General features: G+C 33.9%; 5 protein-coding genes across 13 annotated transcripts; 2 read left to right on the top strand and 3 right to left on the bottom strand.

Moving 5' to 3' along the window:
* Positions 1–60: 60 nt before the first annotated feature.
* Positions 61–3,419, bottom strand: LOC143154998 (uncharacterized). 4 transcript variants are annotated; one of them, XR_012994306.1, is made up of 6 exons: positions 3,084–3,419; positions 1,807–2,298; positions 1,625–1,739; positions 1,403–1,549; positions 1,119–1,320; positions 61–352 (listed from the first exon to the last, which is right to left on the bottom strand). XR_012994306.1 is itself a non-coding variant. In XM_076327183.1 (5 exons), exons 1-5 carry the CDS (start codon positions 3,165–3,167, stop codon positions 1,202–1,204), a joined length of 957 nt encoding a protein of 318 aa, XP_076183298.1. In that variant the 5' UTR covers positions 3,168–3,418; the 3' UTR covers positions 61–1,201. The 4 variants fall into 4 exon arrangements, 1 of the variants encoding a protein (XP_076183298.1); XR_012994305.1 differs by having other exon boundaries at positions 785–1,320; positions 3,084–3,418; XR_012994304.1 differs by having other exon boundaries at positions 61–1,007; positions 3,084–3,418.
* LOC143155000 (U11/U12 small nuclear ribonucleoprotein 25 kDa protein) lies at positions 3,249–4,486 on the top strand. Its single transcript, XM_076327185.1, has 2 exons — positions 3,249–3,984; positions 4,151–4,486. Exons 1-2 carry the CDS (start codon positions 3,688–3,690, stop codon positions 4,403–4,405), a joined length of 552 nt encoding a protein of 183 aa, XP_076183300.1. The 5' UTR covers positions 3,249–3,687; the 3' UTR covers positions 4,406–4,486.
* LOC143154999 (distal membrane arm assembly component 2) lies at positions 4,406–5,701 on the bottom strand. The gene has a single exon (XM_076327184.1). It carries the CDS (start codon positions 5,372–5,374, stop codon positions 4,553–4,555), a length of 822 nt encoding a protein of 273 aa, XP_076183299.1. The 5' UTR covers positions 5,375–5,701; the 3' UTR covers positions 4,406–4,552.
* Dlc90f (dynein light chain 90F) lies at positions 5,681–7,110 on the top strand. Of its 2 annotated transcripts, none has more exons than XM_076327187.1 (4): positions 5,681–5,838; positions 5,973–6,064; positions 6,275–6,440; positions 6,565–7,110. In XM_076327187.1, the coding sequence occupies exons 2-4, from the start codon at positions 6,041–6,043 to the stop codon at positions 6,711–6,713; spliced, it is 339 nt and encodes a 112-aa protein (XP_076183302.1). In that variant the 5' UTR covers positions 5,681–5,838; positions 5,973–6,040; the 3' UTR covers positions 6,714–7,110. The 2 variants fall into 2 exon arrangements, with proteins under 2 accessions (XP_076183302.1, XP_076183303.1); XM_076327188.1 differs by having other exon boundaries at positions 5,689–5,838; positions 6,002–6,064.
* Positions 7,072–27,393, bottom strand: LOC143154996 (uncharacterized). Of its 5 annotated transcripts, none has more exons than XM_076327179.1 (13): positions 22,067–22,234; positions 21,481–21,664; positions 17,328–17,390; positions 15,251–15,598; positions 14,436–14,730; positions 11,846–11,987; positions 10,715–10,908; positions 9,826–10,474; positions 9,520–9,680; positions 8,992–9,147; positions 8,746–8,872; positions 7,736–8,571; positions 7,074–7,491 (listed from the first exon to the last, which is right to left on the bottom strand). In XM_076327179.1, exons 2-13 carry the CDS (start codon positions 21,567–21,569, stop codon positions 7,357–7,359), a joined length of 3,195 nt encoding a protein of 1,064 aa, XP_076183294.1. In that variant the 5' UTR covers positions 21,570–21,664; positions 22,067–22,234; the 3' UTR covers positions 7,074–7,356. The 5 variants fall into 5 exon arrangements, with proteins under 5 accessions (XP_076183295.1, XP_076183296.1, XP_076183294.1 ...); XM_076327178.1 differs by having other exon boundaries at positions 22,089–22,234; XM_076327180.1 differs by having other exon boundaries at positions 7,072–7,491; positions 7,736–8,559; positions 21,481–22,234.

Genomic DNA, 27,393 nt, shown 5'->3' with positions numbered 1-27,393 from the left:
GATCTGAATTTATCTGTGTTTAAAAAAAAGAATTAGTTACTAACAATTGTAAACGAAAAATAATTGTTATATACTTTATTGTACAACTATATATTCATGCATGTACAAGTTACATTAAACTTTAAATAAATAAACTTGATAAAATAACACTATACCAACTTCCTTCTGTAGTTACAAGTCTCTTTCTTCTCAACATAGAGCTACTTAATTGTGTGCTTCAAATTTTAATCTTCGTTCTATTGATCTGGTCACAGTAACTTTATTACCCATATCTTATCATCTTCGGTACATAATTTAATGTTAAGTTTCTTTCAACAGATCACATGTATTGTTATACAACATTTATTATCATCTAACGAAAAAACAGATATTGTATAAACATACTTGAATTGGTTATTAAACGATCGATCAGTGATTCTAAACATATTCGTAAGAATGTCTTTTTTGGTAAAAATATTTCGATTCGTGATTTGTAAAATTGGTATATGACATTGGTATATGATACAATTATTAACTTGTTAACTGGGTCATTTCTCGACTAGAAACGCGCTGTATATGTTTAGTTAAACATTATTAAAGATGAGTTAATCGTTTTATTCAAATGAGAAAGCACTTCCAACTAACAAGATTATTTGTCCTTCCCAGATAACAGGTTAATTATTTAATCGTGCAATTATGCATTAAGTGCACAACAATTTCAACATGTATTTCTATTATTTTACTAGAGTTGCATATTAAAGAAATTATGCATTAGAAGTAAATGGAGAAGAATATGCTGTTCTACCTTACGAATAAGCACCATCAGCATTTCACTGGAACTTAATTAATGTTAATGTTAAAACGCAATAGTTCATTAATCGTATCAGCCACTTATAATTAGTCTGCTACTGAATTAAACTCTCACAAAATGGTAAACAGATGTACGATAACTAATATATTTTAGTTTTTATTATAGCTTTAGTGATTTAGAGCTAAGATAGGAAATGACGGGAAGACTTAAGAGTATCCTGAAAGTGAATGTACATTTAAAAGTAAGTAGCTATTGATCGAAGAATTCTTATTGAAAGAACAATTGGTAGAAAAGAAGAATAATTTGCTGGAATTTATGATGAATTTACCTAAGTTTGTTGGGCTGGATATAATTTTTATACATTGATCTACTGGTGGTAAATATTCTAGAATAATTATAAATTCCTTTTGTTCAATTTTTTGAGCTCTCCTTATATGCATCAACATCGTCTAAATTCAAAATATCAAATTCTATTATATTTTTTCCCGCAAACTCTCCAAATACACCACTTGATATGCTACGCTTGACAACTACAAAGTAAAAACAAATGAATTAATATAATACAAAATATTGTATATAATTCATACGATATTAAACATTGTAATAACTAACCATTTGAATTAACTTTTGTCAACATGTATGTTGGTAAATTTCGACACTCGTGGGCTATGAATGTCCCAGCAATAGATAAATCAGTAATCGGTGGCAAAACTACTTTCATTGTTTCTCGTACAATTTCTGTGTCTACTTCATAATAACCTGTAAAAATGATAAAAATTTATATAATTTATATATTATATATATTGTCTTCTTTAATGTATAATATTAATTTACCTTTATACATTTTCCTAAGAAGATCATACATATTGCGCGGTGGTACAACTCTTTGACGATTTAGTGGCATAACAAAACAGCGTTGCCCATCAATATCAATTATGCCACTTTTGTTCTGAAATAATATATATAAATTATGCATTTTAATTACTTTTTATAGCATTAAAATTTATTAAACATACAATGTTAAAATCATGTATAAAACGGCCTTGACGTCCACCACGAAAATCAGGCACATCAATTTTCTCATAATGCTCATTCTCCAAATCCATTTCAAATCGCTCCTTGAAAAAGGAACTCCTTTTGATAAAACTACGCAAATTTTTGTCAATGTCCAAAGCTTCTTGTACTTTAGCTCTTGTTAGACTTTTAAACAAATCAGAGTCCGCTAATAATCCTTGATGAACTCCATTGATAGTGTAAGGAGCTTTGTTTGAATTATCATAAGGAATGCTGTACCATCCTGTTCTAAATCTATGCATCTGTGTTCGAGCACATAGGCTATATATATATAGGCCAGTAACAACTCCGATTATGAGAAACAGCAATGCAACCAGAAATAGCAAAAATGTTGTTGTGGCCTGAATACGACGTATTCCCCATCGGGTAATAGAATAATGACCACCTACGTCAGCTTTCTGATGCTGTGCTTCTGGATCTTTTTTTGTATCATCCTGTTCGAAAACATATATTCATTTATGAAAGAAACCTTTCCAAAAAAAATTGTTATTGTTTTGATTGTCAAATATCAAATTGTATGGAATTATTTGAGATACAAATTTATTATACTTTATTTTAAGTACCTCAGTAATTGTTGATTTTATGGTTACTATGTATTATACTATTTGTTTAGCTTTCAATACTTTCTTTAGTTCCAGAATAAAATATTGAATGTTCCATGTAAATTTAAACATAGCTTTGATATTTCCATAAACAAAGCCAAATTACACAAAACTATTTTTTATATTATACATCCTGCTTAGTGCTATGCAACATTTATTTAAACAATATTTTAATAAAACTACTAGTTTACGAGTTACTCAAGGTCATTCGGATAGATAAATTTGCCTGTATACGAACCTAATTCCAAATTTGTAAAGATCATTTGGAAACAGTATTTCAACAGTATTCATAATTCCACACTGTGATAACACAGCAGTATACGATAGTGAATACGTGTAATTTAATAATGCTATTATCAAATGACTTATAATATATCTCATACGCAATACCCTTAGAGAACATAAATGGTAATATCACGTATGTAATAATAAATTTATGTATAAAGTATAAAATTTGGTAAAAACAATTTCAATCAAAAAAACTAAAAATGATTTGTTTATTTATCAGAAATAGATAAAGTTCAAAGTATCTAGGAAATATATTTTTAATTTTTATTATTAAAAATGACAACACTGCACCAAACTGAAAACTTAATAAATGTTAGAATAATGCTAACCGGTGTGTTTTCTTTGACCAACAACTTTGGTTGGTCCGTTTGGCCCGTCTTCTTTTCGATAATAGCCTTTGTGACGAACGTCATATTGATGGATATTTTGATCTCAGTTCTGTTCTAATCGAAATATCACCTTCTGCACGAAATCCGCTTTCATGCGTTCGATCGTACAATTATAACCGACGATCGACGCGCTTCAACGAACGTTAACGTAAAATACAATGCACACGTAAGTACAGTGTACCAGAACCCACAGAATTTCAGGATAAACTGCATACATACAAATGCAACCGAGATTGATCGGTGACAACCGCGCCCTCAATGCACTAATAAATACCGTGAGCGCATGCGTTGATTCCGATGGAATAGTCGAAATGGAATAGTCGAAAGATGGTCGAATGCACCCCGGCGTAGATTATATATGTATATTCATTCATGTATATATACATATATGCGATTTTGTTATCATATTAATATATACATATATGTATATACATACTTGTGCATACAATTGCATCATATTACAGGAAGCATAGCTTGGTGTTATTATTGTTATTTGAAATTTTTCCTCTTATTTTTATATTTTCTATAACTATACGAAATAGTTATGGACGAAATGCAAAGTACCGTTAAAGATACCGAATCAAAAAGTCCAAAGGAACATGCAGATAAAGATGCATTTAAAAAAGAACGAATAATAAATAAAAGCGCAGAACTCGATCACGAGGAATTAGTAAAATTAACGAAAGAAGCCATTGACAATATAATTGAAAGTGATCCGCTTCTTTCTGGTCTACCGACAGACGTTACCATCGAAGAAATTAAAGCTCAAATTGCAGTTGCGCAAGGGCAAGCGATTACTGTATATTTAAATCGTGGAGAATTGCCGAAACTTGGAATTGTGGTAATGTATTTCTTATAATTTTCTATGTTTGTTTCCAGCATTCTTTAATATTATTCGCTTAATATAGGATTTATGAAATGTGTATCATTCTTAGTAATAACTAAAACATTAATTTTATGACAATAATATAATTAAAGAACATTGAATAAATATTTAAATATTTTAGGTACCTCCGCATAATACCACACTCTTAGATTTGAAAAAAGCTATAAAGCGCCATACAAATTTATCATTAAAAAGAGAGAAAATCAAGAAGAAAATAAGTTGGAGACATGTTTGGAAAAAGTATTATCTATGTTTTGAAAATGTGAGACTGGTGGACGATAATGAAAACATAAAAACTTATGGTATTACAAACAAAGCTGAATTACATTATATAAAGAAACGTAGAGAAAAAAATAAATTGATAAAGAGCATTTAGTAATAGCTGATTTAATTTAAAGAAAAAAAAAAATGTGATATCTAAATAGAATATTTTTATATAGTACACAGAAATATATATATTTACAAAATATTATATTGTTATACAATATTGTTTCAAAACTATTCCAATTTCCTATTACATATATCAATCTTCCAGTAGAAGATTCTTTTCTGGTTTTAAAACTACACAGGTTAAATACGGATTGACATCTTCTAACAAGAAACAAGTCAAATCAAATGCTACAGAATTATGATGATTTGTAACAATTAATTTTTTCAAGTTTGCCATTTTATACAATGCCTCTAATCCCCTTTCAGTCAGATTAATACATTCTGACACATCAAAATATTCTAACATTGGATACTCCGCAGCTAATTTATCCATGAACCAATCATTGACAGTGTCGCAACCTTTTAGACTAAGCCACTTTAAATTGTAAAGATTACATATATTATTAATATTATCAAATTCTAAAGGATATCCCTTTAAATCTATTGCTTCTAAGACAAACTGTACATCATACGTGGTTGGTAAGTTTGAATCATTCTTCATAATCTTTTCTATCCAATCTTCAGAGTTTTTAAATTTAACTCTACCCTTGTGCTTTAAGATAAATAAAGCTGATGCCATATCAGAGCCTAATCTCTGATTCTGCTCATAATCCACTTGGTTAGCATATTTCTTGTATTCCAATTTTATATTTTTCCACCAACAGTTAAAATGGAACATGAAAAAGTCATGCTTGTTAGGTGCTTTGTTAAAATACAGTGTCAGATCAAACGGTTTTTTTGGTTTTTCTATTCTTTTACTTCTTTCGAGTCTTGTTTCATTAAGAGCCTGATGTTTACGTAAATTTTGTTCTAAATGAATGATAGCTTTGCTATTATTGTAGAACGTTCGTGTTATGTTGACATTTAATTTTATATACTTGATTATATGTATACAATCTAAGATTTTCCGAAACATAATTGGGGATAAAATTGATATGCACAACTTCTCACATAAATGATCAATTAAGGCATAAATCGTCTTAATTGTACGAATCACTCAATTTTCTTGTTTTGATGCTATTTTTGCTCTCTAACGATCTGTTATTAAGATTTCATAGATATAATGTTTTATTCCTTGTTTTCTAACTTATACATCCGAGAATGTTACACCGTTCCCGACATAATACACGTTATTTTTTTACAATCGTTAAAATGTACCAATTATATTCTACATTTAATTAATTCAATAGACAAAATATGAAATTGTTGATAGTACTAGAGTCGGTAAAACAACAAAATCATCGTTGGTAGCACTGTGAAACTGCTGCAGCATGCTGTAATGAAGACGTTGCTAAAGTTGTCTTAAAAGTCAGGTGTTAGACATGAAAAACGTCGTATAATTTATTTGTACCGATATTATCATATACAAGAATACGTAAGGTATGAGGAAAGAGAAATTAGTAAAATATGTATTTATGAATTTTATCACTTTTTTTTAATTATATATTATTGTTAAAAATGACATAACATGCAACATTAACAATGCCAGGCTATTAATTACATTTTCATTGAAGGGATTTATTATTTTTGGATTTGCGCATAGATTATTCGCTGGCGTACAATTTATCAAAAGTTTGACAAGATGATGGAAGATATGCAGGAAGAGGTTAGTACGCATTTTCCTCAAAGTTTGTTTACCATTATTGGATTGTCAAAGTAATATATTTAGAATTCGTTTATTTATTTATTATATACCATTTTTATTTCGTTGGCGTAATTTACTATGCATACCCCATTGATATTGCATTTTATATTTCATGTTCAGTTAAAGAAACTAATACAGCAACATACTTTAATTTATGTATCATTGTTTTAGACCCAATTTGTGGTTGACGATGTAAGCAAGATCATTAAAGAAGCTATAGAAGTGTCTATTGGTGGTAATGCTTATCAGCATAACAAAGTAAGTCAATGGACATCGAATGTTGTTGAAGCATGTTTGGGAAATCTTACAAAATTACAAAAACCATATAAATATATAGGTGAGTTTTTGCGGAAGTACATAAAAACTTGTGTATTTCTTTGATTTACATACTAGAAGCTTATTTTTTCTTTTTATTGTATTGTAACGTTTTACTTAATGTTGGCAAAAAAAAAAACTTTCAGTTAACTGTGTCATTATGCAAAAGAATGGGGCTGGACTTCATACTGCAAGCTCCTGCTTTTGGGATAATGCTACCGATGGTAGTTGTACAGTACGTTGGGAAAATAAGACAATGTATTGTATTGTGTCTGTATTTGGTCTAGCAATTTAATTCATCCCTGTACTTAGAAAGCTACTGATAAAAATTAAAAAACAATACTAAAATTCTGTTTATTATCTTGCATAAATTGTAGTACTGAAGGTACAGGAAATACCAAAGCTGTTTCGAGCAACAGTTTTTTCCTTTTGACTATTATATATATATATATTATTCTTTATATTGCAAATACTTAATTGCACTTGGGGCACTAATTATTGTATTTAATAATTAGAATATTTTATTCTTATGTATATACATTTATTCTAACTAAAAATTAATATTAAAATCGACTATTTTTGTTATTTTATATTTTTCATATAAATGGTGTTATTTATTATGTACACTTAAGTTTTACACAAAATGTGTTATCGTGTTTTATATCTTCCAGCACTCTACAGTAATTGGTTATATATTTTACATAACATAAAAATACACAGTCATGTATTAATTAACGTACATCAAATTACAAAATATATGAATATTTTTGGAAATGAACATAAAATACTTGTAGATGCTTATTTTTTAGTATTGATTATTCCAATCGTATTGGAATTTTATGATCGTGTAATATTTCATGTATTTTTTAAAAGTAAAATTTAATAAATTATTCGCAATATTTGAATAAAGGAAATTATATTTATTTTTTTATAGTATCCTATAGTTCTGATAAATCAGGTAAGAAATCCTCGTCAAATGATAAATCTTCGTCTAACAAAACCATATTAACATTTAAACTGTCGCCAAATTCGTCATCTATGTATAAGTCTTCAACAGTGTTGTCCGGAACATCCTATAACAAATATAATAATATATAGCATAGTGTGACAAACATAATAAAAATCCTTATTACTTATCTAATATGTTAGAATTATAAATGTATTATTAAGTACAATAGTTTATTAAATTTGATTTCTGCAACAACCCGATAAACTGTACAGTTTTATTCATTAATTAAAAATTGTTATTATATTTTTTGTGATTTTCATAATAAGTAAACTAAATATTAAATAGTCCACATTTAATAGGATGCTTACCCCTCTGCGTATAGGTAGTCTTCCTAACGCCGAGGAATTAACTAGTCTTAATTGACTCAATGCCGCTGGTAAGGAACGTCGTCTAGGTAAAGCACATGGATGACACGATTTACAATTCTTTGTTTTTGATGAGTCGTTTAGAAACATTAAATTAAAGTTCGTCGGTTCAGACATTTTTTTATTCTCTTCAATTTCTACCTGAATCTCGGTATCATTTTGTTCGACCGACGCGATAATACATTCTATAGTTTTCAAAGGTTTCTTTTGTTCCTCGATGGTAGTTTTTTGGTCACTGAGTAATTTGGTCCCCTTAACTGAATTTGTGTCAGTGCAGGAATTATTAATAAATTCACTCGATACTTCAGCAATGGATTCGCAAACGAAATTTCTGCTGTACGAATGATTAGGGTTTTCGTAATTGGTAAGGCTAATGGTAGCATCATTTTCGGATTCCATTTGGAGTTGGTTGCTATTTGTCGTTTTAAATATTACATTATCTTTACTAAACAAAAGTGTTTGGTTTTTCTTTGTCGATCTTTCGATACTTTTAATTTCATCGTTGCCGTCGTTCGCTTGTATATTGTACAAGTTTTCGAAAATCTTTTTGGAGGTTTGACTATCATCGTCCGACGTAATCTCGAAGTCTTTGTACTCAAACGGAGGGGATAAACACGATTCATCGAGGTTTGGTGTCAAAGAGCGTACAATTTTCGTAGCGCGATCTAAAGCATCCTTCAAAACCTGCAATGGTTTGCTTCGAGGACTTGTTTCCACTGAATCACTTATACGTTCAGAGACTTGCATTGATGTTTCTTGGCTGGTTTCTATTTCAGTAGCTAATTATTTTATTATCGTTAGAATTTGTTATTACATTTCAGATAAGAAGACGTTCAACATTTTTAGGCATTATAATCTGACGTGTTAAATAATAATTTCTTTGGAATGGTTAAAGAACAGTACTATTATTTTATTCTGACATTAGTATGTTGAAAAATATCCTTATCTCTTACCTTGTACTTCTTTATTTAAAATGTATGTATTGTCGCTTCTGGAGGAGTTCACTTCCATTTCATTTTTGCTAAAAATGCTAGTAGAAACGGTATTGTTCTCGTCTGTGGGCTGTAGAACGTAATCCACCTGTTATAGAATAATTTAAGATCATAATTATTTTTAATTCCTTTGACCGTGTTTCTATTCCATTATTTATAACGTTAAATATTATTTATCGATAGTGTTATAAATCTATGACTCCTTACCGTTTCATCGTTACACGGTTTTCGCATTTTCGATAAACAAATTAACTTTTCCTTTCTCCACAGGGAAGTTTCAAAAAAGTTTAGTGGATCGGAATTTAATGTTTGCGGCTGCATTATCGCGGCTTTAATGCTCTCCGGTGTGTGTTGGTAGGGTGTCTATGATGCAAATTAATACATTGAGTAACTAATGTTGTTTAATCGGAGAAACAAATTTAAAAGAGTACACCTAGGTGTTTTTCAATTTTTCTCAAATTATTGTTCTTTCGTTCAAAGTCATCTAAAGGTTAATACATTGTACATAGTTGAGTTTGCATTTTCGCCAAATACAACATTACGACAAAAAAGTGCTACGTATTATAATTTTGAAACTTTGAAAAAAGTAGTTTTGAGCGTACGATATTCCCTATTACTATATTGTCAGTTGTCCTTAGCAATATTCCAATATCGTTAAACACAGGACAGACATTTAGGTGTACTCTTGTCGATGTTCCTTCTGTGTACAAATTTTCTCTATATAAAAAATCATACCTTGTGACACTGTTGTAACGTCGATTTCATACAAGACGGATCATACTGACCGAAAGATTTATTGAGTTTGGGTTCCAAGCTAGTTTTATGGCTGGCTGGCTTATGCGGCTCGTAGTTTTTACTCTTTACTTGATCGAATTCTACGCTTTTAGTACTTGGGCCTGATACAATATGCGCATTTGAAAAAACATTACAACCGAATCTTACACAGTACCACGTGTTGTGGTCTTAACGCACAAATTTCGCGAATTAAAATATGTCCCATATGCAAACGTACAACCACCATTGTGATGTTACGGTACATACTTGTATCTGTAGACTTTTGTAAGTCACTTCCGTAAAAGAAACGTTGTCGCTTGTTCGCCAATACTTTCTTCAATTGTTTCAAGTTGGATCTCGCGTCTTTGAAGGATTCGTCGTCGGTGGATTCCAATAACGGGGATGAATATATCGAGCTGGTTTTCGATTCTACGTTCTCGCAAGGTGACCAGACTTTTTGGTACGAGCAGTGCCACGGTTGCAGAGCCTCCTCCAAATTATCTTCGAAATCTGTTTCGCTTTGAACGGGTTCCGATACTTCCGAGTTACAATTCGAACAACTACTTTTCCTACAATTATTCTGCACGCTTGAGAATATGTTCGTGTTTTTCTGTACGTCGTTCCTGGTCTTGCGTTTAACATTTCCGACGAAAAAGTTCATTTGCTCGATGTGCGCCGCTGCTTTTACATTTTCGGTTTGTTTGAAAGCCGATCTTTTCGAGTACGTCGAGAATTTGGCGTTTCTCGTGGAGTACGACAACTGTTTGGCCGAGGTGCTTTTCGTTAATTTCGACTCCTTACTTCTCGACACCGCCATGGGAGATTTCGTCGCCGGTAGAACGTACGTCTTCCCGTTTTCGTTGTTATTGTTCGCATACTGATCGACGTACACCGGCTCCTCGTCTTCGTATTGTATCTGGAAATATTGCATAAGAGCCCGTATAGTGCATTTACAATATAAATACGCGCGAATTGCAAAAAAAAAAAAGAAACGTAACTCCGATCAAATTTTCTTCTACGATCGAATTCTAAGATTCGACTAAACGTATAAAGTCGAATTAAGCTTACGAAATTCTTTGCATCGACAAGTACACTTCGTTGGAGTAACTGGTTTACTTTGTTAATTTATTCATGACTTATCCGAAGGAAAACAAACCTCTAGTCTTTGAAGGAATCGACACATTCGATTCATATCCAGCGTTCTTTTCCCGACATCCAGTTGCAGTCCAGCTTCAAGCAAGTTGTTAAGTAAAGGTGGGAAATTGTATAAATCTACAATAACACCACGTTTCCAGTGTACATACTGTTTGTCCACATCTACTTTGCTGTATCCCCTCCATGGTACGTGCACTGCTCATTAACAAGACGCCATATCAACGATTAACAAGATATTACGTAAGAAATAGTGCACAATTTGTAGACAGAAAATATTTAGACTTCTGTGCAAGCGTATTCGGGACAGTTGACTCGTTGTTTTTGCTGCCGAGAGGGGGGAATTAAACTAGAAAAGATATTCACAATCTGAATATTCCTTTTTTTCTTTCTTAACGGAAGCAAGCGAACTCTTTTAACGCAAGAATATCGGAGTTCTCTAACGAGTCATTTTTCTAAACGATTAGAATAAAAATTGAACATTTTGGCCTTTATCGGTAACAGTTAACGAAAGGTATATTTTTTTGACAATTTCACTGGGTAACTCAGATTTGCGTAACGCACAGAAACGAAAATTGAAAATAACACCTGTGCAATTCTTTCGTTGAATCTTTGACAAAATTTCGTAAAGTCTCGTCTGCCGTGTGCAATAAAAATATACGTACAAGAGAATCGATCTTCCGTTAAATTCGTACATATAAATCTCGGCGAATGTGATTTCATTTCCTTATCGGCCCCAAACCTGTTTCACTTTTATATTAAGATTCCAGCGGAGTTTCTAATTTAAAAGCTAATCTCGCAATGGTTCAGGTTCAGCCCAAGAGATCTGCGTAACAGATTCCTCGAATGCTTAAACTTCGAGCGAGATCATTTAACAATTTCAAGCTGGGTTCGTCTTGTCCGAAAGACGGTATAACAGGTACAGGTGTCCAGTAACCGACCAATGAAGTAATCGCGAAAGAAATAATTACAAATCTATTACTGTAATCGATATTACTGTATACGATATATTATATTATACGTACATGTGTATAAACTATTCTAATCACCAGTGAGGTTGAACAGTAACTTTGGAGACCTATTTATAAGTAGCTGGATGGAATTGTGGAACACGAAGATTGGCTCGAACACTTACTTGTGCACATCTCCCAAATCAACATAGCGAGTCCATAGACATCGCTCTCCTTGCGTGGTTCGTAGCTGTGGAAAAGTTCTGGTGCTTGCCAACGAAAGACCTCGGTTCTTAAACGTTCCTCGTGTTCCCGGTCCGGTATCGGCTGCAGCGGGATCGAAAAATAAAAAAAATTGACAAAAGAAAGTAGTACATTTGTACAGTGAACTGTAGACTCGTTCGTGTACGAAGTGTCGCACGAATATTCAAAAACTGACTTTTATTAAAGAAACGGCGAGTAAATTTTCACTGTGAATTATAGACTCGTTCGTGTACGAAGTGTCTCACGAATATTCAAAAACCTTTTTGAATAATGTTAATTTTATTAACACGATTAAGGTAGAGTGTACACAACAGTCGGTGCATACAAGCGCAGATGAGTCGAAATAATCGAGCAAACATGGAATTGAAATAACTTTGTGATAATTTGTAACGTAGGAATATAAAATTTCTACATCTTTTTTTGTTGTTGTAAAAGTAAAAGCGTTATTATTGAATCGATGCCTAATTGGTACCTAGTTTTTATAATTTTCCATATAAAAGGTAAGACTACAGGAGCATGAATAAGCAATTGTGGATGTTACTTTTACTTGAATCAATTTGTAAGTCAATATAAAGCAATACGTTGGTTGTTAAAGCAACATAGAAAATTCATTACACGCTGAAGTATTTATTATACCTAATTACGTGTGAAGTTTGACAGGATTTTTCAGATTCGATCGAACAAGTGCGGTTTATGGAAACTCTAATAATTGTTTCCATTATGTAGAATTGATTATAACTTTTGTTTATTCTTATTGTATTTCAAGTTTACTATTAAACATATTCGGTTAAACAGTATCGCCAGTATATTAGCATACGCGCATTGCAATGTTAATCGTATACGTGAGAATAAAATTATGAGAACCGGGTGTGAAAGCCTATTGAAGATTGTGCAAGGTTCGCACAATTCATTTTCAAACCTTTATACGTACGTTGGACAAATTATTTCTCACCGTTCGTTCATTGTGTACTTTCTGATGTTTCGTGCATATTACTTTGCAAAATTATCTTCACTTTTCGTCTACCACGGAACACTCACGACTGAAAGATCGCGGTTTCTAGACAATTTACCAAAACGAGTCAAATATTCCAAATCTTAAATCGAATAATCAACAACTTGTAATTTTGTGCCAATACGTAAAACAGAAACACGATCCTCCGATAGTTTCGATCAACGTGCATACATCGAACAATAAAATATACAAAAGTGTCATAAAAAATGAGTAAATACAACGTAAAGAATTGCACGTTAATTGATCCAGTATAATGACCAAGGTATGCTCGTGACAGAATTACAAGTTGTGCGTTAACAATAGGTAAGTGAATTAATGGTAGGTAAGTAAATTTTTAAGTAAATTATGTAGTTTGACTCGTGTGTTCAAAAATCATGTCCATAGATAAATTTGATCGTCTTTTGTCTACGATTTGCGCGTATTTCCACGGTTTGGTCGGTAAGCGTAATTAGAAACGTCACGGTGGAGTGAATTTATTCAAAAATGAACATTTTGTGAGAAACAACGCTGACAACTTCCTGCTACAAAGTACCGTTGGGTGCGCCGAAGACGGATATGACGTTACAGCCACACAATTTCAGTTGCGTTTGTATCGTTGAAAATAATCGAATGATCTTTGCAAGAACGAATTAACTGTTAAATTTCGGACACACCGACGATACGATTTTATTATTCGTACCGAATTTTCGATCTGTATGGAACGTACTGCTCTTAAACTACCTACCGGTTATTTCGCTCTTACGATCGTAATATTTGTACAAAGATGCTCATTCGATTCGATGATCTTGAACATTCGATTTCTAATATCTCTAATATTTCAATTTCTTCAAGAAATCTTTCATTTTTATTCAACTGAACATCTTCTACTATTTTTTCACATTGAAAATTTTCTTCCCACCATCTGTTTCGGAAGAGGTCCTATATCGAAGAAGACGAAATACAATCGATCATCGACAGTTATTTGTTTCAGACGACAAATGTCTAATTTTATCGTCGAGTTTCATAATTGTACGTTCAGGTGATTTTAACCGACTACGCGCTACCGTACAATCTGTCGCACTGCAGACTCGATTGAAAAACCACTCGGAGAGATTCTCTAGACGATTTCATTTGCAGAACAGAAGCGTTTCAGCATGAGTATACCTTCTTAAATAAATAAATTGCGCTACATTTCGAAAAGATTCGTTAAATGGACCGTTACGGAACGTTGCGATTCATTTTACGATGAGTCGTACACGTCGAGGTGCATCCATAGTTGCACGAAAGCGTTGCACCGTCATTCGATACGATCGCGTCGTACGGTGGGTTACATAACAAACCCGCATATTGTACAATTATCCTTTAATCAACCGTAGTATCGAGAATAGTTGGAGAAATTGTTTTATTTTGGTAAGAAATTTACATAGCGACCGCTGGTGTCCGTTTCTCAGATTGAAGGCCACGGATTCATGGGACGACCTAGTGATAAATAAAACGAAAGAGTGAGTTTATCTACTTACGCTACCAATCTGCATCGCCAGCTCCCATCCACCGAGTTTCACGATGCCACTGGAAGCCAGATAGACGCAATGCGAGCTGATCGCACTGTGCACGTAACCGCGCATGTGACAATGTCTCAAGGCATCGGATAGTCTTCCGCCGCATTTCGCGATGTCTTGTATCGATATACGTTCACCCTGCTCGTGTATGTAATGATAGAGGGTGCAATCGACGGGCTCGAATATAGAGACCAGACCGTGCTCGTCCGTATGCGTGACGGCCATTAACAGTAGCACGTTCGGATGTTGAATTTCTCTGTCGAATCACGTAAATAGAAACACAACTTGCATATAATTACACGTTACGAGAAAAGAAAACCGAAACGGACGGGATAATCCATTCTAACGTAAGTGAAACTACCGTAGTTAAGAAAGAAAATTTATGAATGTACGACGCGAGTCGTACAATGCGCTTAGGTTATATTTTCTATGCAATAGGTGATAGCGAAAACCAGTATAGGAAAAAGTTCAATGATACGACAATACCCATCTTTCTACGACCCCGTTTATGTTTGAGTGCAACGATGCACCGAGAAAGTGCAAGTGTAAATTTTTTTTTAACTACCGGACGTTTTCTACGCATAATATTACGATAGGGTATTCGAAAATTGCGTATTATTCGTATTAGTAAGCGCTTGGGAGGAAAGGAAAAAAAAAAGAAATGTGTAATTTTCGAATAGGAGTCGAATTTCGATCGAAGGAAAAGATACGTGATATTAATCTATGGTAATTCGGATTTAACGATAATGGATTTTTTTGTATTAATTGGTACATACAGAAGTACATCCAAGTCAGCTTTCACGGCGTCTTTGCATTCCGGATGTGTGTGTCTTTTCAGCGAGACTCTAGTATTTTGCCATTCGGCAAAAATCAGCTCTACGTATCGATCTTCCGTGCCTGGTACCCAACCGATCTCGAAAATTTCCGAGGCTGGTATGTGCGGCACGCTAGGTACAATCGATTTTGATTTTTGGGCTTTCCGTTCATTGTCGCATTTATTGTTGTTAGTTTTTGTCAAAAGATCTCGTCTTGTTTTATCGGGACTAGCCGGTGTGTCTATCTGCAAGTCGTCCGAGAACCGTCTACGATCTATGAAAGCTTGTAGAGCATTGCGGTAAGATTCGCTAAAAACAGAGATATATATATATATACACGTATATATATGTATGTACATATGTATTAATTGGATACGTGTCGATATGTTTTAGAATAAAAAATAATTGTACTTTCTTGGAACTTACGAAATAAAGATCGATCAAGTGTAATTGTTTAAAAGTAATAATTGAATTAATTGGTCAAGAAAGATTTTACGTATTTAATAGGCACAGTATCGTCGAACATGTTTACCAACTCTTGAATTATTTTCAAATTGATTTAATATATCAAGAAGATTGAAATCAATATTTGAAAAACACTCTTTTATTCGACAACTACAATAAGTATTTAACACATTTACTTTGTTCCAATCGGTGTACATTCGTTGACATTTTTAACTTTTATAATGCATCACGAAATTCACAACTCTGAATTTACGAAAAACATCGAATAATAATGTCAAAAATTATATCGATCAACACTCGTCTAAATTCGAAGTTTGAGAACCACTTTTCGATTGCAACCAATTCAGATGGCTACGCAATAGATTCACACGCAACGAAATAAAAGGCAGTCAATTATTTTCGGAACACTAAACAACACGACACAAAAGTTAATTTATTTCTTGTTATAAGACAGAAGTTGTGGAGGTACTGATCGCCGTCAGAAGCGAAGAAAACATTCTAACTATCCGAAGAATAAAGCACGATCGTGACCCCTTTTAGAGGAATCACAGTGGAGACTGTCAGTTTGAATTATTTTTCACAATGTACGCGACAAAATAGGTTAAGGCGTTTATCGTTTTCGTAGAGAATATCTAATACTTACGAGACGTTTCGTTTGATACTGTATTTCTTTTCTTCTTGCTTTTCCACGCTGTCTGTCATTTTCGATATGAAAAGAATCACGATGTGCTTCGAAACCGAAAAGTTATCCCTCTAACTATTCGCAAGATGGTAATACCGTTGGTAACACGTAAAATAGATTGAATTATCGATTATATTTCGATAAAGGTACTAAATAAGATGTGCCATTGGTCACCGAAATTCTCGCATTATGATTGGTACATGGTCGGTTTAAATTCATCAGTTGTGTCCGTTGATCCATTGCAGTGTGACGTTTCAGTTTATCGTGATAAAGTATCGTGAAATTTTCTCAACTATTTTGAGATTCTCGATGGATAAGTGTCACCATCCATAAATAAGCAGTAAATTTGACAAACTTTAACATCGATTTCGAAGCAGTAACCGCGATATAGGTGTCCTAACCAATATACGAAACAATTTTACGGACATCGACAGACACTCGTAATGCGTGAACAATCTCCCGCGGAAGGTGTGGTGATAATGATCGCTATTTTCTCGTGTTCAACGAGGTTTGACATTATTACAATGAACCGGAACCCGACCTAACATTGAACTTTTGAGGGGAAAAATACAAGTGCTACGAGCTTTTGAAATTTGCACGTGCAACGTAAGTACCTACTTATTTTGTTGAACGTATAACTTGTTTTACAGATGTTAACATTATTGCATTATTATCGTTAAAAATAAATAACGTGCAATCGTAAAAATGTATGTTCACGTAGTACGTATAATGTAACAATACGAGGTTATGATTTCGAACAATGCGTACGAAAATTCGAAACATTATTTGTCGTACGATTTGATTTTCAATTTTTTTCTACATAAACGTTTTATACGAGTGTTTTACACACGCGCATTAAAAACAATATTAATACAATAATGTTACACTTACTTGTTTAAGCCACATTGCTTCTGTGCTATATTCCACCTATTTCGTTCTCTCTGTATAACATCCCTGCAACAAAAATAAATAGTTGCGTACACTTTTGTACGTATGATGTTTGCATTGGTTTGAACGCATCGAAATCTAAGTGAACCAACCATGTAGAATTCATTGAATCAATTGATGGCAAACATTTCTGATCTTTATAAAATTGAAGAATATAAAAAATGAATCAAGCACGTACGATAATATATTATATTTATGCTTTCAGTAATTGCAACGATACGAAATATTGATAGAATTAGAATCTATCGTATTGAACAATTGTTGTTGTTTATTATGTAAATTGTGATGGGTGATATAATTTTATGCGTAGAATTTATTATTTTGTTTAGAAAGATATCAATTCGCTTTCAATAACTCGAATCGAAATATATTTTTTCGAGATGTTAGAATTTTTTACGTTGTTCGAATTTGTCGGGCTTTCTCGTTTCTTTTTTTCGGGATTAGGCCATAACGTTTGTTTTTTCGATCGTGAAATTCATAGGCTTCACGAAATTCTACTTTCTCTGATTCCTTTTTCATGGATCATGGAACAGAGATACCGTCACGTTGGCGTAATAGCTTCATTTCCCGCTTCGGTGTTTCTTTGTTCTTTTCTTTTTTGCATCTACGGTGGTATACCCGATCGAACGATAAAATGTTGTTTGATATTCAGGACACGTAATCGGAGAATCAAGGTATTTATGCGAATCGGAGTGACTTTCTTTCCGCTTCTATTTTAGCTTTTATCTTTTGATTACGTTTCATCGTATTTACAATGTGTCACAAATTCGTTCGTGCGCGACTGGTACATTGTTTCATTTATTTCAAAAACGAACATTGCACGTAAATACATATATACATATACACATACGTACACAAACATACACTTTTCCTATATTAGAATTATGCATTTATACGTATACATTACTTAACACACTCGTAGTACAACCAATTTTCAAACTATTAAATGTTGAAATTCTTTGACAACACGAGCTCGATCCTTCTCATCCTTTCACAGTTTTATTCCTCTTAATTCACTTGATCTTAATCCTTTTGTAAGTTCGTAGCACACTTTGGAAGATTCTTAAAAGATTCCTAGACTCACGACACAGTTTAGGGAAACAAATCTGTCACAGTTTTCAATCGTGAATATTTGTAGCGATAATTCGGAAATCGCGGAAGTTAAAAATTCAATAGATCGTTGGATCTGTTGTCAAATATTCGCGGTTCAGTGTAGTCGGTTTCACGGTGAGGTACATGGTGCATGGTGTGTCATGGCACGGCGGTACAGAATCACTGTTCCAAAGAGTATCAGATGACATACGATAGCCACGCGATTCTACGTTTCATCCCCACCACTCACCCGATCGCGCTCAATTACTCCCTGAGGGATGTTTTCTGAGTGTCGAGCTGTACATAAATGTGTAATGGTGATACAAACGAGTAGATTTAAATCGTTCAATTTTGACTCGTCGTACTTGTAAATATTTTTAAACGTACCGATAACACATCTAGAGTGTGTTTCGAGACACTGTATTTGTACAGTGTTTCGTGTTAAGATCTTTTGTTCGAATCTATTAGACCGAACGTACGAAAATAGACATACGATTGGCGAAATCGTGCAAGTAAGAGGCAATTTCTTCAATTGAATTTAAGCATTAAGAGTTCGGTTAGGAAATCTTTGTAACTGATTACCAGAACAATCAATTAAACTCTGCTCAATGGTTGAACCGAGTGGGTGAAATTGATCCTAACAGTACTGAATTTTTCGTGTCCCGTGGTGTTCCCTATAATTGTTATCTCTATAATTTAATCAAATAATTAAGTTAGTTGACCCCGTTGTTTCGAGAAATCATCGAGAAATAAGAATGGAAGAGAGATTAATTAAGTAATCCTTAAGATGAATTTATAGCATTAGAAGAAACAAACAGAACGCAATCTCGATACTTTCGTCTAGATGGTTTATTGTGATACCGTGTCGGTTTTATCGATAAACTTGAATCAAAAGGTAATTAAGATTTTATCTTGTATCTTGTACCCGATTCATCTCATTACCATGCGAGACGTCTTTGAAATTCAGTGCAACTTCCAAATCTCTGAAATGAAGATTCTTATGCGCAGTGAAATTAGAAACGTCTGATTTCAGGTTTAAATAAAATAAGATCAGGCGGAGATGTGCGTAGGTAACGATAATACATATTCCGATAAACTGTAATCCGCAGTTGGTAGCAGCAGTAGCAAAAGTAGCACGCTTCCGTGATTCGCTTAATTAATTAGGCTAACAGTGTGTACGCTTTAAAGAGTGTATTTTACAAAGTAATTTCGTCGGACAAAAATATTTGATTCCGCACAATTTTATAGAATATTAATTCCATTATTTTTCACCGAACAAGAACCAGTATTTAGAATCGAAAATGTTTTGACAAAACTGATAGCTACAATTTTTATAAGTCAAATAACGTAAGAAAATATTTTACGTCGGATATTTACCGCAGCGAAGAGAAAGGTATCTATAATACTTAGCTTGATTTGCGACATGTGACGACCTTAAGGTAACCGTAAACTACTTAAACAAACACATTGTATCGTTGTTAATTTCATGCAATCTTGCTTTTTTCAATGAAACACGAAGGACACTATCGATTTTCCAACTACAACGCCTAACGTTTCATTTAGTATTTAAAAATCCGTCAACCGTGCAATCTTTCTTGAAATGTTTTTTTTTTTACGAATCACCCAGTATATTCGTTATTGAGTATTTTGTTCGTGCAATTCAGATTCTCTAAAACGAAATAAGAAAAATCCTGCACATCCTATGACCGCATTTCATACTTCTTGTATTAGAAAATAAGGTAACAAGACGCGTTAAATTTTATGCAAATACCAATAACCCGTTTACCATCGACCATATGTACGTATCGATGAAAAAGGAAAGCATACCTCAAGATTTAATACTTCTATAGTTTTCCGATCACTCTGATATTTGATATCTATATTTATCCGACAACGTAACTCCTAATTTAAAGAAGACTTATGTGCATGCGAATCTCGCGATTCTTATCATATTTAAATTATTAGAGGTTCGATTAATTGTGAATGTCACCGATAGAAGCTAAACGTGATTTCAAGAGGATGAGTATAATTGCAGTTACATATGTCCACTGTCGTTCGACCAAATTATTACCGAGCTCTTATCCGTTTAATTTACAATTAGATACATAATTACAATATTATATGTTGGATATTGTATATTATAGAAATTATTTACATAATTTCGTATTATGGAAATCTGTTTGGTAATTATTGTCGAGCTTTTAACGATTTAGGTATGAAAAGGTATTTGCTAAACGTAATTACCTATAGAATATATATTTTATTTATAGATAATCGTTGACTAGTCCCTTAATACGATTCAATACGCCAATCACTGAATGACAAACAAGTTGCTTTGCTTTGCACAGATACTATTTATGTCTACTGCTGATTCTGCTCGTTCATACCAAGTCATAACTATAAACGAAGAAGGCATACAGCGCATTAGTATGCTCGAGAAGTCTTTATTGTGGACTCGGAGCAACAACTGACCTGCCACTATTCTCAGATCTTCGTCGTCACAGTTTCATTAGTAGCAATTATACACCACAAAATAAGACCATCCGCGAATTTGTCATGGCAAACGCTGCAACTAACGTGAAACATTCTATTGTAAGGAAAATAGCACTTTCGGAGAATCTTATGTTTACGAAGATTGTCTAAAATTGCAACGTCGGCGAGGAATCAGATGAAAAAATCAATTCGAACAGTCTCAAATAGTCTTCGACCTTTATTAATTATTTTGTTACCATCGATTATTTGAATTGTAGCATTCTTAGCAGAAAGTATCTAAAATTCTTCACGAAACGGTACAATCTAATTGCGCCTCGTTGGTGCGAAATTCTTCAAGTTCTACAATATATACAATTCTTCGCAAGTCAGATAAGAAGATAATTTATCACGTTCGTAATACAGTTTTTGTCTAGGAAGTGTTCGATACGAGCAAGTACGGTCATTTAGTTAAGAACATAATAGAGGTCATTAAATGACGGCACAGCTAGGCCGATTCTAGTTAACGGTCTACCTGTGCTTACCTTCAAACCGCAGAAGGTTCCGTTCTTTTCGAGCGTAATTAACCCGTGTCTTCGATACGCTTGAAATTTTTTGGAACATTTTCACAGAGCAGTAAGTAAGCAGGACCCGCAGAGAAACTCGTTCAACGAAGCTGTTTGTCTGGTCACCGAATCCACGATTGAAATTGCCATTCTCTACGATGTGCAAACAATTACAAACAAACTACAGCGTTTCTGCTTCGCGAAGAAATGTATCGTCGTTATCGATACTGAAATATATTCAACTATTGTTTCAATTGTAGGATCTCGGGAATCGCGATTAGAAAACTTGAGTAATAAATTAATGTCACGAAGATAGACGAAGCTAAGAAACGAAGAAGTTCGATATCGCAAAAGTTTTCTTTCAGGAGGAGATATTTCATTCGAAATGTAATGAACTTTAGGTATTCGAGTAAATGATAAAATTTCAATTTTGTAGACGTTCGTGGAGCGATGATGTTCAAGAAAATTTCAATAATCGCTGAATGCTGCGAACGGTTCGCTTCAAAGAGTCTTTAAATCCCAAAGGATATTAACTTTGAGGCGTATCGAATTTACACAGCATTAAAGACCAGTTAACCTCCATGAAAGTTTCAACTTCGTAGAAGCTGGTATCTTAAAGTTCCATTCGACGTGCTTCGGGGTATCAAAGAAAAAAGAAAATAGGTGTCCACGGTACCGAGCTCGAACTATTAAATTCGATCACAGCCGCGGTAACGTGTTGCACGTTCACTGTTGCACCAGAGATACTAGCGTAGTCGTTGATCATTTTATCGCAAATTGTGCCACTGTTTCGGAGCGGGGAGACCAGTTGCAGCGACGCCTATGATAAACCATAAGTCCGTTGTCAACGAGTTACGTTATAGGTGAAGGTTACCGAGATCGTGTCAGCCAGCTGATAAATAACACCGAAAACCAAGTCGAAATGTTGCCATGTAACGCATGCAACGTGTGTTCGCAATCACGAGAAATGCTGACACGAAACGTTGGACTTTCGACAAAATGTAGAGTAAAACTACACGAATCCGGATCGTTTCGGGATACGACTATTATACAGAGTGTCCCATTTGACTCTACCGTCGTAAATCCTCTTCGTTTGTCTTCAATAAGGGAAAACTTGCGGTGTAAAAAAAGTAGCTTTAGTGTTAATATACTAAATTGATTACCTTCAAGTTCCAAGAAATTAACGTTTAATGGTTAATATTCGCGATCACTTAATCTTCTTCAGCGTTGTCCAATTTGGAATCTTGCACTAAAATTAATTTAAAAGTTCCACAAAATAAGAGACATTCCGGATCGAAAAACGGTGATTATCGCTCAAGCAAGAGCATTCGATAACCAAATAATTATATTGTACACGTAATTGTAAACCTGACTGCGCATACGTTAAACTTGTTTTGTAGAAATTGAAATATTCCAATTACTGTAACACTAACAATTATCACAATATTGCGTGTATCTCGGCTACAGATTACAATGTTTTAGAGTTTAATTAGTAATGAGCAAAACTATTCGCTAATGGATTCCGTGTTTGTCAGTTCTCTTTTATTTTTCGTTAGATTTCCCGGTAAGGTTATCGTACGCGAAACACTAATACGGCCGGTGATTGCATAAAGTTATTCCACTAGAATTCATTTTTCCCGAAGGTATCAATTCCAAAGATTCCTTGTGAAAGTACTGACATTTGCATGGTTAATTGGCGCTAGTCACTGCTCGACCACACGATGCGAAATGCAAACTAACGACGGCTCTTTCTATTATATTCGTACGCAAAAATCGTTAGATTTCACGAACTTTTTCCACTTTACACTTTCACTGGCTCAATTAACGCATCCGAAACAACGACGAATCGTCGAACGATAGTTTCGTCACCTTTTTCGATGGAAAACGTAATTGTAAAAACACGCCTCAATGTCCAAACACCGATTGTGCACAAAATATGCAAAATAGATAAATATAAAAAATAGATATAACGTTTCTTTTTCTTTTTTTTTTTTTTTTTATCAAGCTCGAATGTGACAGATAAACCGTTCCGTTAGAATAATTTCTCTAATCTCGGTGTTACGTAAAAGTGGATCGTTTTATTCGTATGTAGGATGAGACACGGAACAATTGTAATAAGTATCACACGCGTGATACGTTTAGCAACAGTAATTATCGTACGCATTGTTGTAATGCAACGAAAGAAATGCTTGCTCGTTTGTCGCGAGTGTTTCGTACAATGAGATCTGTCAGTTTCTTGGACACCGTGTTTCCCGCGACACCTTTGCTTCGTATGAAAATAATAGTGAGAACTTTCCGAGTAAAAAGTTTATCGTTGCGTTAGGAATAATATATTTCCTGTTTTTTCTTCTTCTTCTTCTTCTTCTTCTTCTTTTTATTAACGAAGCGAAACGGAAAACAGGAAATCGAACGGTTTCTAAATATTCTTTCAAACACGATCGAATTTGTTCCCACTGGAGAAATATTTCTCCACTGGACCCTGGAGTTGTTATTAGACGAACATTGTTTTATTAACGCCAGGTATGATTCCCCATTGTTATCGACGTACGAGTATCTCAACGAAAGGGGTAAGAAATAATGAACAGTGGATTTCTCGTGCACGAATTAATTGAATAGAAAGCGTCAAAGAAACGAAGTATGCTCTTTATTTACTCGTTAATTTAATTAACAAAGCTTTCAGGCTTATGTATCGATTAGTACATAATAATCGCGTTCTTTAGAGTTTCACTCGATGCCTTTGTTCATATTGTAGACAATTCTTATGACGTAATTGAAATCTGAGAAATATGAGAAATCACATTTTCTTGAGTAATTGTAATATTTTTCATATTTAAATCGAAGACGTTTAGAAAATGTTCAGGAAGAGGAGTTATTTTTTCCCGATTGGTTTTTCATTTTTAACTTATTTTCTTTCACGAGTGTACAACAGTGTTTTATCGTTTCATTTGACAGTTTCTTGCAGAACAAGCTCAATGATATTTATTGGAGAACGTTTAAAAAATGTGATAAATATTTGTAATACGAAACAATAAACTAAACACTTTTAATTTTACTATTACGATTAATCTTTTTACAGCGAGGGCAAATTGATTTCGCACAATAACGGAAACGTTTCCGTTTTTGTTTTTTTTCTGACATAAATTTTTAGTTATCTTATCGGTTAGCGTCACTACTAACAGGTTTATCAAAATTATTGCGCAAGGGATTTAGTTTTATTTTTCGAAGATCATTATGAATTAAGAAACATCTCTAAATTGTTCCAACGGACAACAGTTAATTTATAGTCAAGTAACGTGAATTACGTCTTTCTATAATATTATACCTATATTATATACGTATATTATACCTTTAAAAAATTTTTCAATTTTAGCTAAAATTTAAAACAATGTTCAAACAATGTTTAGCCTTTTCTTTTATTTCGTAAGGTTGATCAATTTGGCTTTCGAAAGGCTTAACTGTTACTCAATAATTTATTACATCGACGATAAGGTAATGTAACTTTTTGTACAACGTCGTGACAAATGACAAATGCTGAAAATGGTGATTCAAAATTTTAAACGTCTTGTCAGATAAAAGATATATTTTATGTTTTCATCATTCTTATGGCAGACAGTTATAGAGGTCGTAGCACTTGCAAACGGTAGCGAGAGTTGTACAGTAATTACGTTGGAAGTTCTTTAAAACATGCTTTTGTAAATACACAAGACTGCGCCATAGTGACAATTGTGACATTAACAACCTGGCAGTTGGCGTTTTATATGCTTACGTATTCTACTTTTCGTGCAAACATTAATTCCGGTCGTCTCGTTACGAAGTTACACAAACAAAACTGTCTTCGTCTCTACAATAACATTTTCTAAAATACATTGTAATAAAATTCTAAAATAGTTCGATAATATTTTCTTAGATCAATTTTACGAATATTCCAGACCTCAATAGTCCGGTAGCTTATTAGTCTTCATCGGCATGAACAATGTCTCGTTTCGTATTCCACTTATTATCCTAATTAATATTCGATGCTTTGGTGTATACATGGCTCTTGTGAAAGTTACAAATGCCTTCGTAAACATGTCTTAGCCGTCTCTAAAATGACACCTAACTGGTACAAGTATTGTTGAACGAGCGTAAACTATTCATAGATTAATATTTTTGTAATGCTTCGAACACAGAAGATAAACAAGAATTTTCGTAAAAGATAAATTCGTGGAAGATTGTACGTTTAATAATTCTATATCGGTTCACTTATTCTTTCGAAAATTGAATCGAGTGTCAGAGATATTATCCGGTTCAGTTCCAACTGATTAATCGTTACTGGTTTTTCAACAAGAATCTTCTCGAAGTATCAAAATCAATTACAGCGATACGTTTACAAATTAACGCGAGTCTCGACCCCCCTTAAAGTGCAGTAACGATAATTATATTGAAAATTATGCGATATTAATACGACAACGTCCTCGTTGAACCCATTTTTTTTTTCTTCAAACTTTTAAACCGTCTTATCGGGTTTGTATCTACATCTCGAATTGAAATATCATTTATAGCGCAAATTAACATTCTCACCGCTAATTGATATACGTCGTTGGAAAAAATCTGATAACGAAGAAGATACGAAACGTAAATTTTGATTATTGTGGATCAAAGAAGAAAATCAAGTCGACGAAATCGTGTGTACAAGATATAACGCTGAGGTTGAAGGGAACTTTGAAGCAAAATTATGGTTTGATTATTGATACGAGGAAAAAGGTCACGTCAACAAAATCGTGTGTACAAAATATAACGTTCCGATCGTTGCCGATGGCTGGATAAACGGCGTGCATTTAAAATTGTAATTACGTGCACGAAATATAATATATTTAATATCGTTACCGAGAGGAAGACGTGCATAAATCGATACAACGATACGCGACGAAAGTCGTGCACAAATGAACACAGGATTCTATTTTTCAATCTACGGAGCTTTGTTTATGCGCGTCGAGGTGTTTTCGTTTGCTCGTTCGAACGTTAACGGACGAAATTTCGAAAAGAATTCAAGCAAAAGTGTACGCTTGAATCTGGAATACCGTGCACGAATTGTGCGAATAAACACGTTGTTTGGTAAGACTGGTACCGAACGAACGGTTAATCATACGCGATAGAACTTTTCAAATGCGTCTACTCCGAAAACCGTTATCACTGTTGGCGTCGAACGATCGAAAACGATAGAACATCCACGTTACGGATATACGTCACCGTACCTATACGCGTGCACAACACGATCGATTCACCCGGTACAGAAGTTGTACGATTTCGGTTCGATACGATCGAGAAAAACCGCGATAACACATTGAACCTCGTTTCGCCCAAACGAGTAACTCCCGAATATATTTCGAAGGAAATTCACGACACGAGTAATTACATCGGGAAACAACCAAATCTTTCAAGCTTCTCGTTTGTAAATAAATATTAGTAAACTGTTTCGTTTAGATAACGCATTGAACCTCGTTTCGCCCAAACGAGTAACTCCCGAATATATTTCGAAGGAAATTCACGACACGAGTAATCACATCGGGAAACAACCAAATCTTTCAATCTTTCTCGTTTGTAAATAAATATTAGTTTCAATTTTCACCGAACATCAATGGAAATCTATCCACGGTGTGAATCGAGAGTCGGATGTATTTTCACGTGTTAGAGAAATTCGTACTAGAGAAAAAAAATAAGAATAAAAACAATTGAAAACTTACTTTCTAAGCCACTTCAGCATTCCGATCATACCCATCGCGCACGTGGCGTATCGGCCGACCACACGTAGATAAGACTCGGCCAATTGACAGGTGAGGACCGCGACGCCGAGCACCACTATGAGCGCGAGTTTGCCGGGTGAGGAGCGTAGATCGTGCCGA

This window comes from Ptiloglossa arizonensis, chromosome 2 (genome assembly GCF_051014685.1).
Source record: "Ptiloglossa arizonensis isolate GNS036 chromosome 2, iyPtiAriz1_principal, whole genome shotgun sequence".
Classification (NCBI taxonomy): Eukaryota; Metazoa; Arthropoda; class Insecta; order Hymenoptera; family Colletidae; genus Ptiloglossa; species Ptiloglossa arizonensis.
This window is presented reverse-complemented; position numbering and strand designations above follow the sequence as displayed.

Coding starts and splice junctions, on each gene's coding strand:
- LOC143154996 (XM_076327179.1), bottom strand. CDS start 21,569: ATGTTCCAAAAAATTTCAAGCGTATCGAAGACACGGGTTAATTACGCT. Junction 14,731..15,250: donor GCTGACTTGGATGTACTTCT/GTATGTACCAAT, acceptor GTGATTCGACAG/AGAAATTCAACATCCGAACG. Junction 10,475..10,714: donor GATTCCTTCAAAGACTAGAG/GTTTGTTTTCCT, acceptor CAATATTTCCAG/ATACAATACGAAGACGAGGA.
- Dlc90f (XM_076327187.1), top strand. CDS start 6,041: ATGATGGAAGATATGCAGGAAGAG. Junction 6,065..6,274: donor TGGAAGATATGCAGGAAGAG/GTTAGTACGCAT, acceptor TCATTGTTTTAG/ACCCAATTTGTGGTTGACGA. Junction 6,441..6,564: donor AAAACCATATAAATATATAG/GTGAGTTTTTGC, acceptor AAAAACTTTCAG/TTAACTGTGTCATTATGCAA.
- LOC143154999 (XM_076327184.1), bottom strand. CDS start 5,374: ATGTTTCGGAAAATCTTAGATTGTATACATATAATCAAGTATATAAAA.
- LOC143154998 (XM_076327183.1), bottom strand. CDS start 3,167: ATGACGTTCGTCACAAAGGCTATTATCGAAAAGAAGACGGGCCAAACG. Junction 2,299..3,083: donor TGGTCAAAGAAAACACACCG/GTTAGCATTATT, acceptor GTTTTCGAACAG/GATGATACAAAAAAAGATCC. Junction 1,740..1,806: donor TTATACATGATTTTAACATT/GTATGTTTAATA, acceptor ATATTATTTCAG/AACAAAAGTGGCATAATTGA.
- LOC143155000 (XM_076327185.1), top strand. CDS start 3,688: ATGGACGAAATGCAAAGTACCGTTAAAGATACCGAATCAAAAAGTCCA. Junction 3,985..4,150: donor TGCCGAAACTTGGAATTGTG/GTAATGTATTTC, acceptor TAAATATTTTAG/GTACCTCCGCATAATACCAC.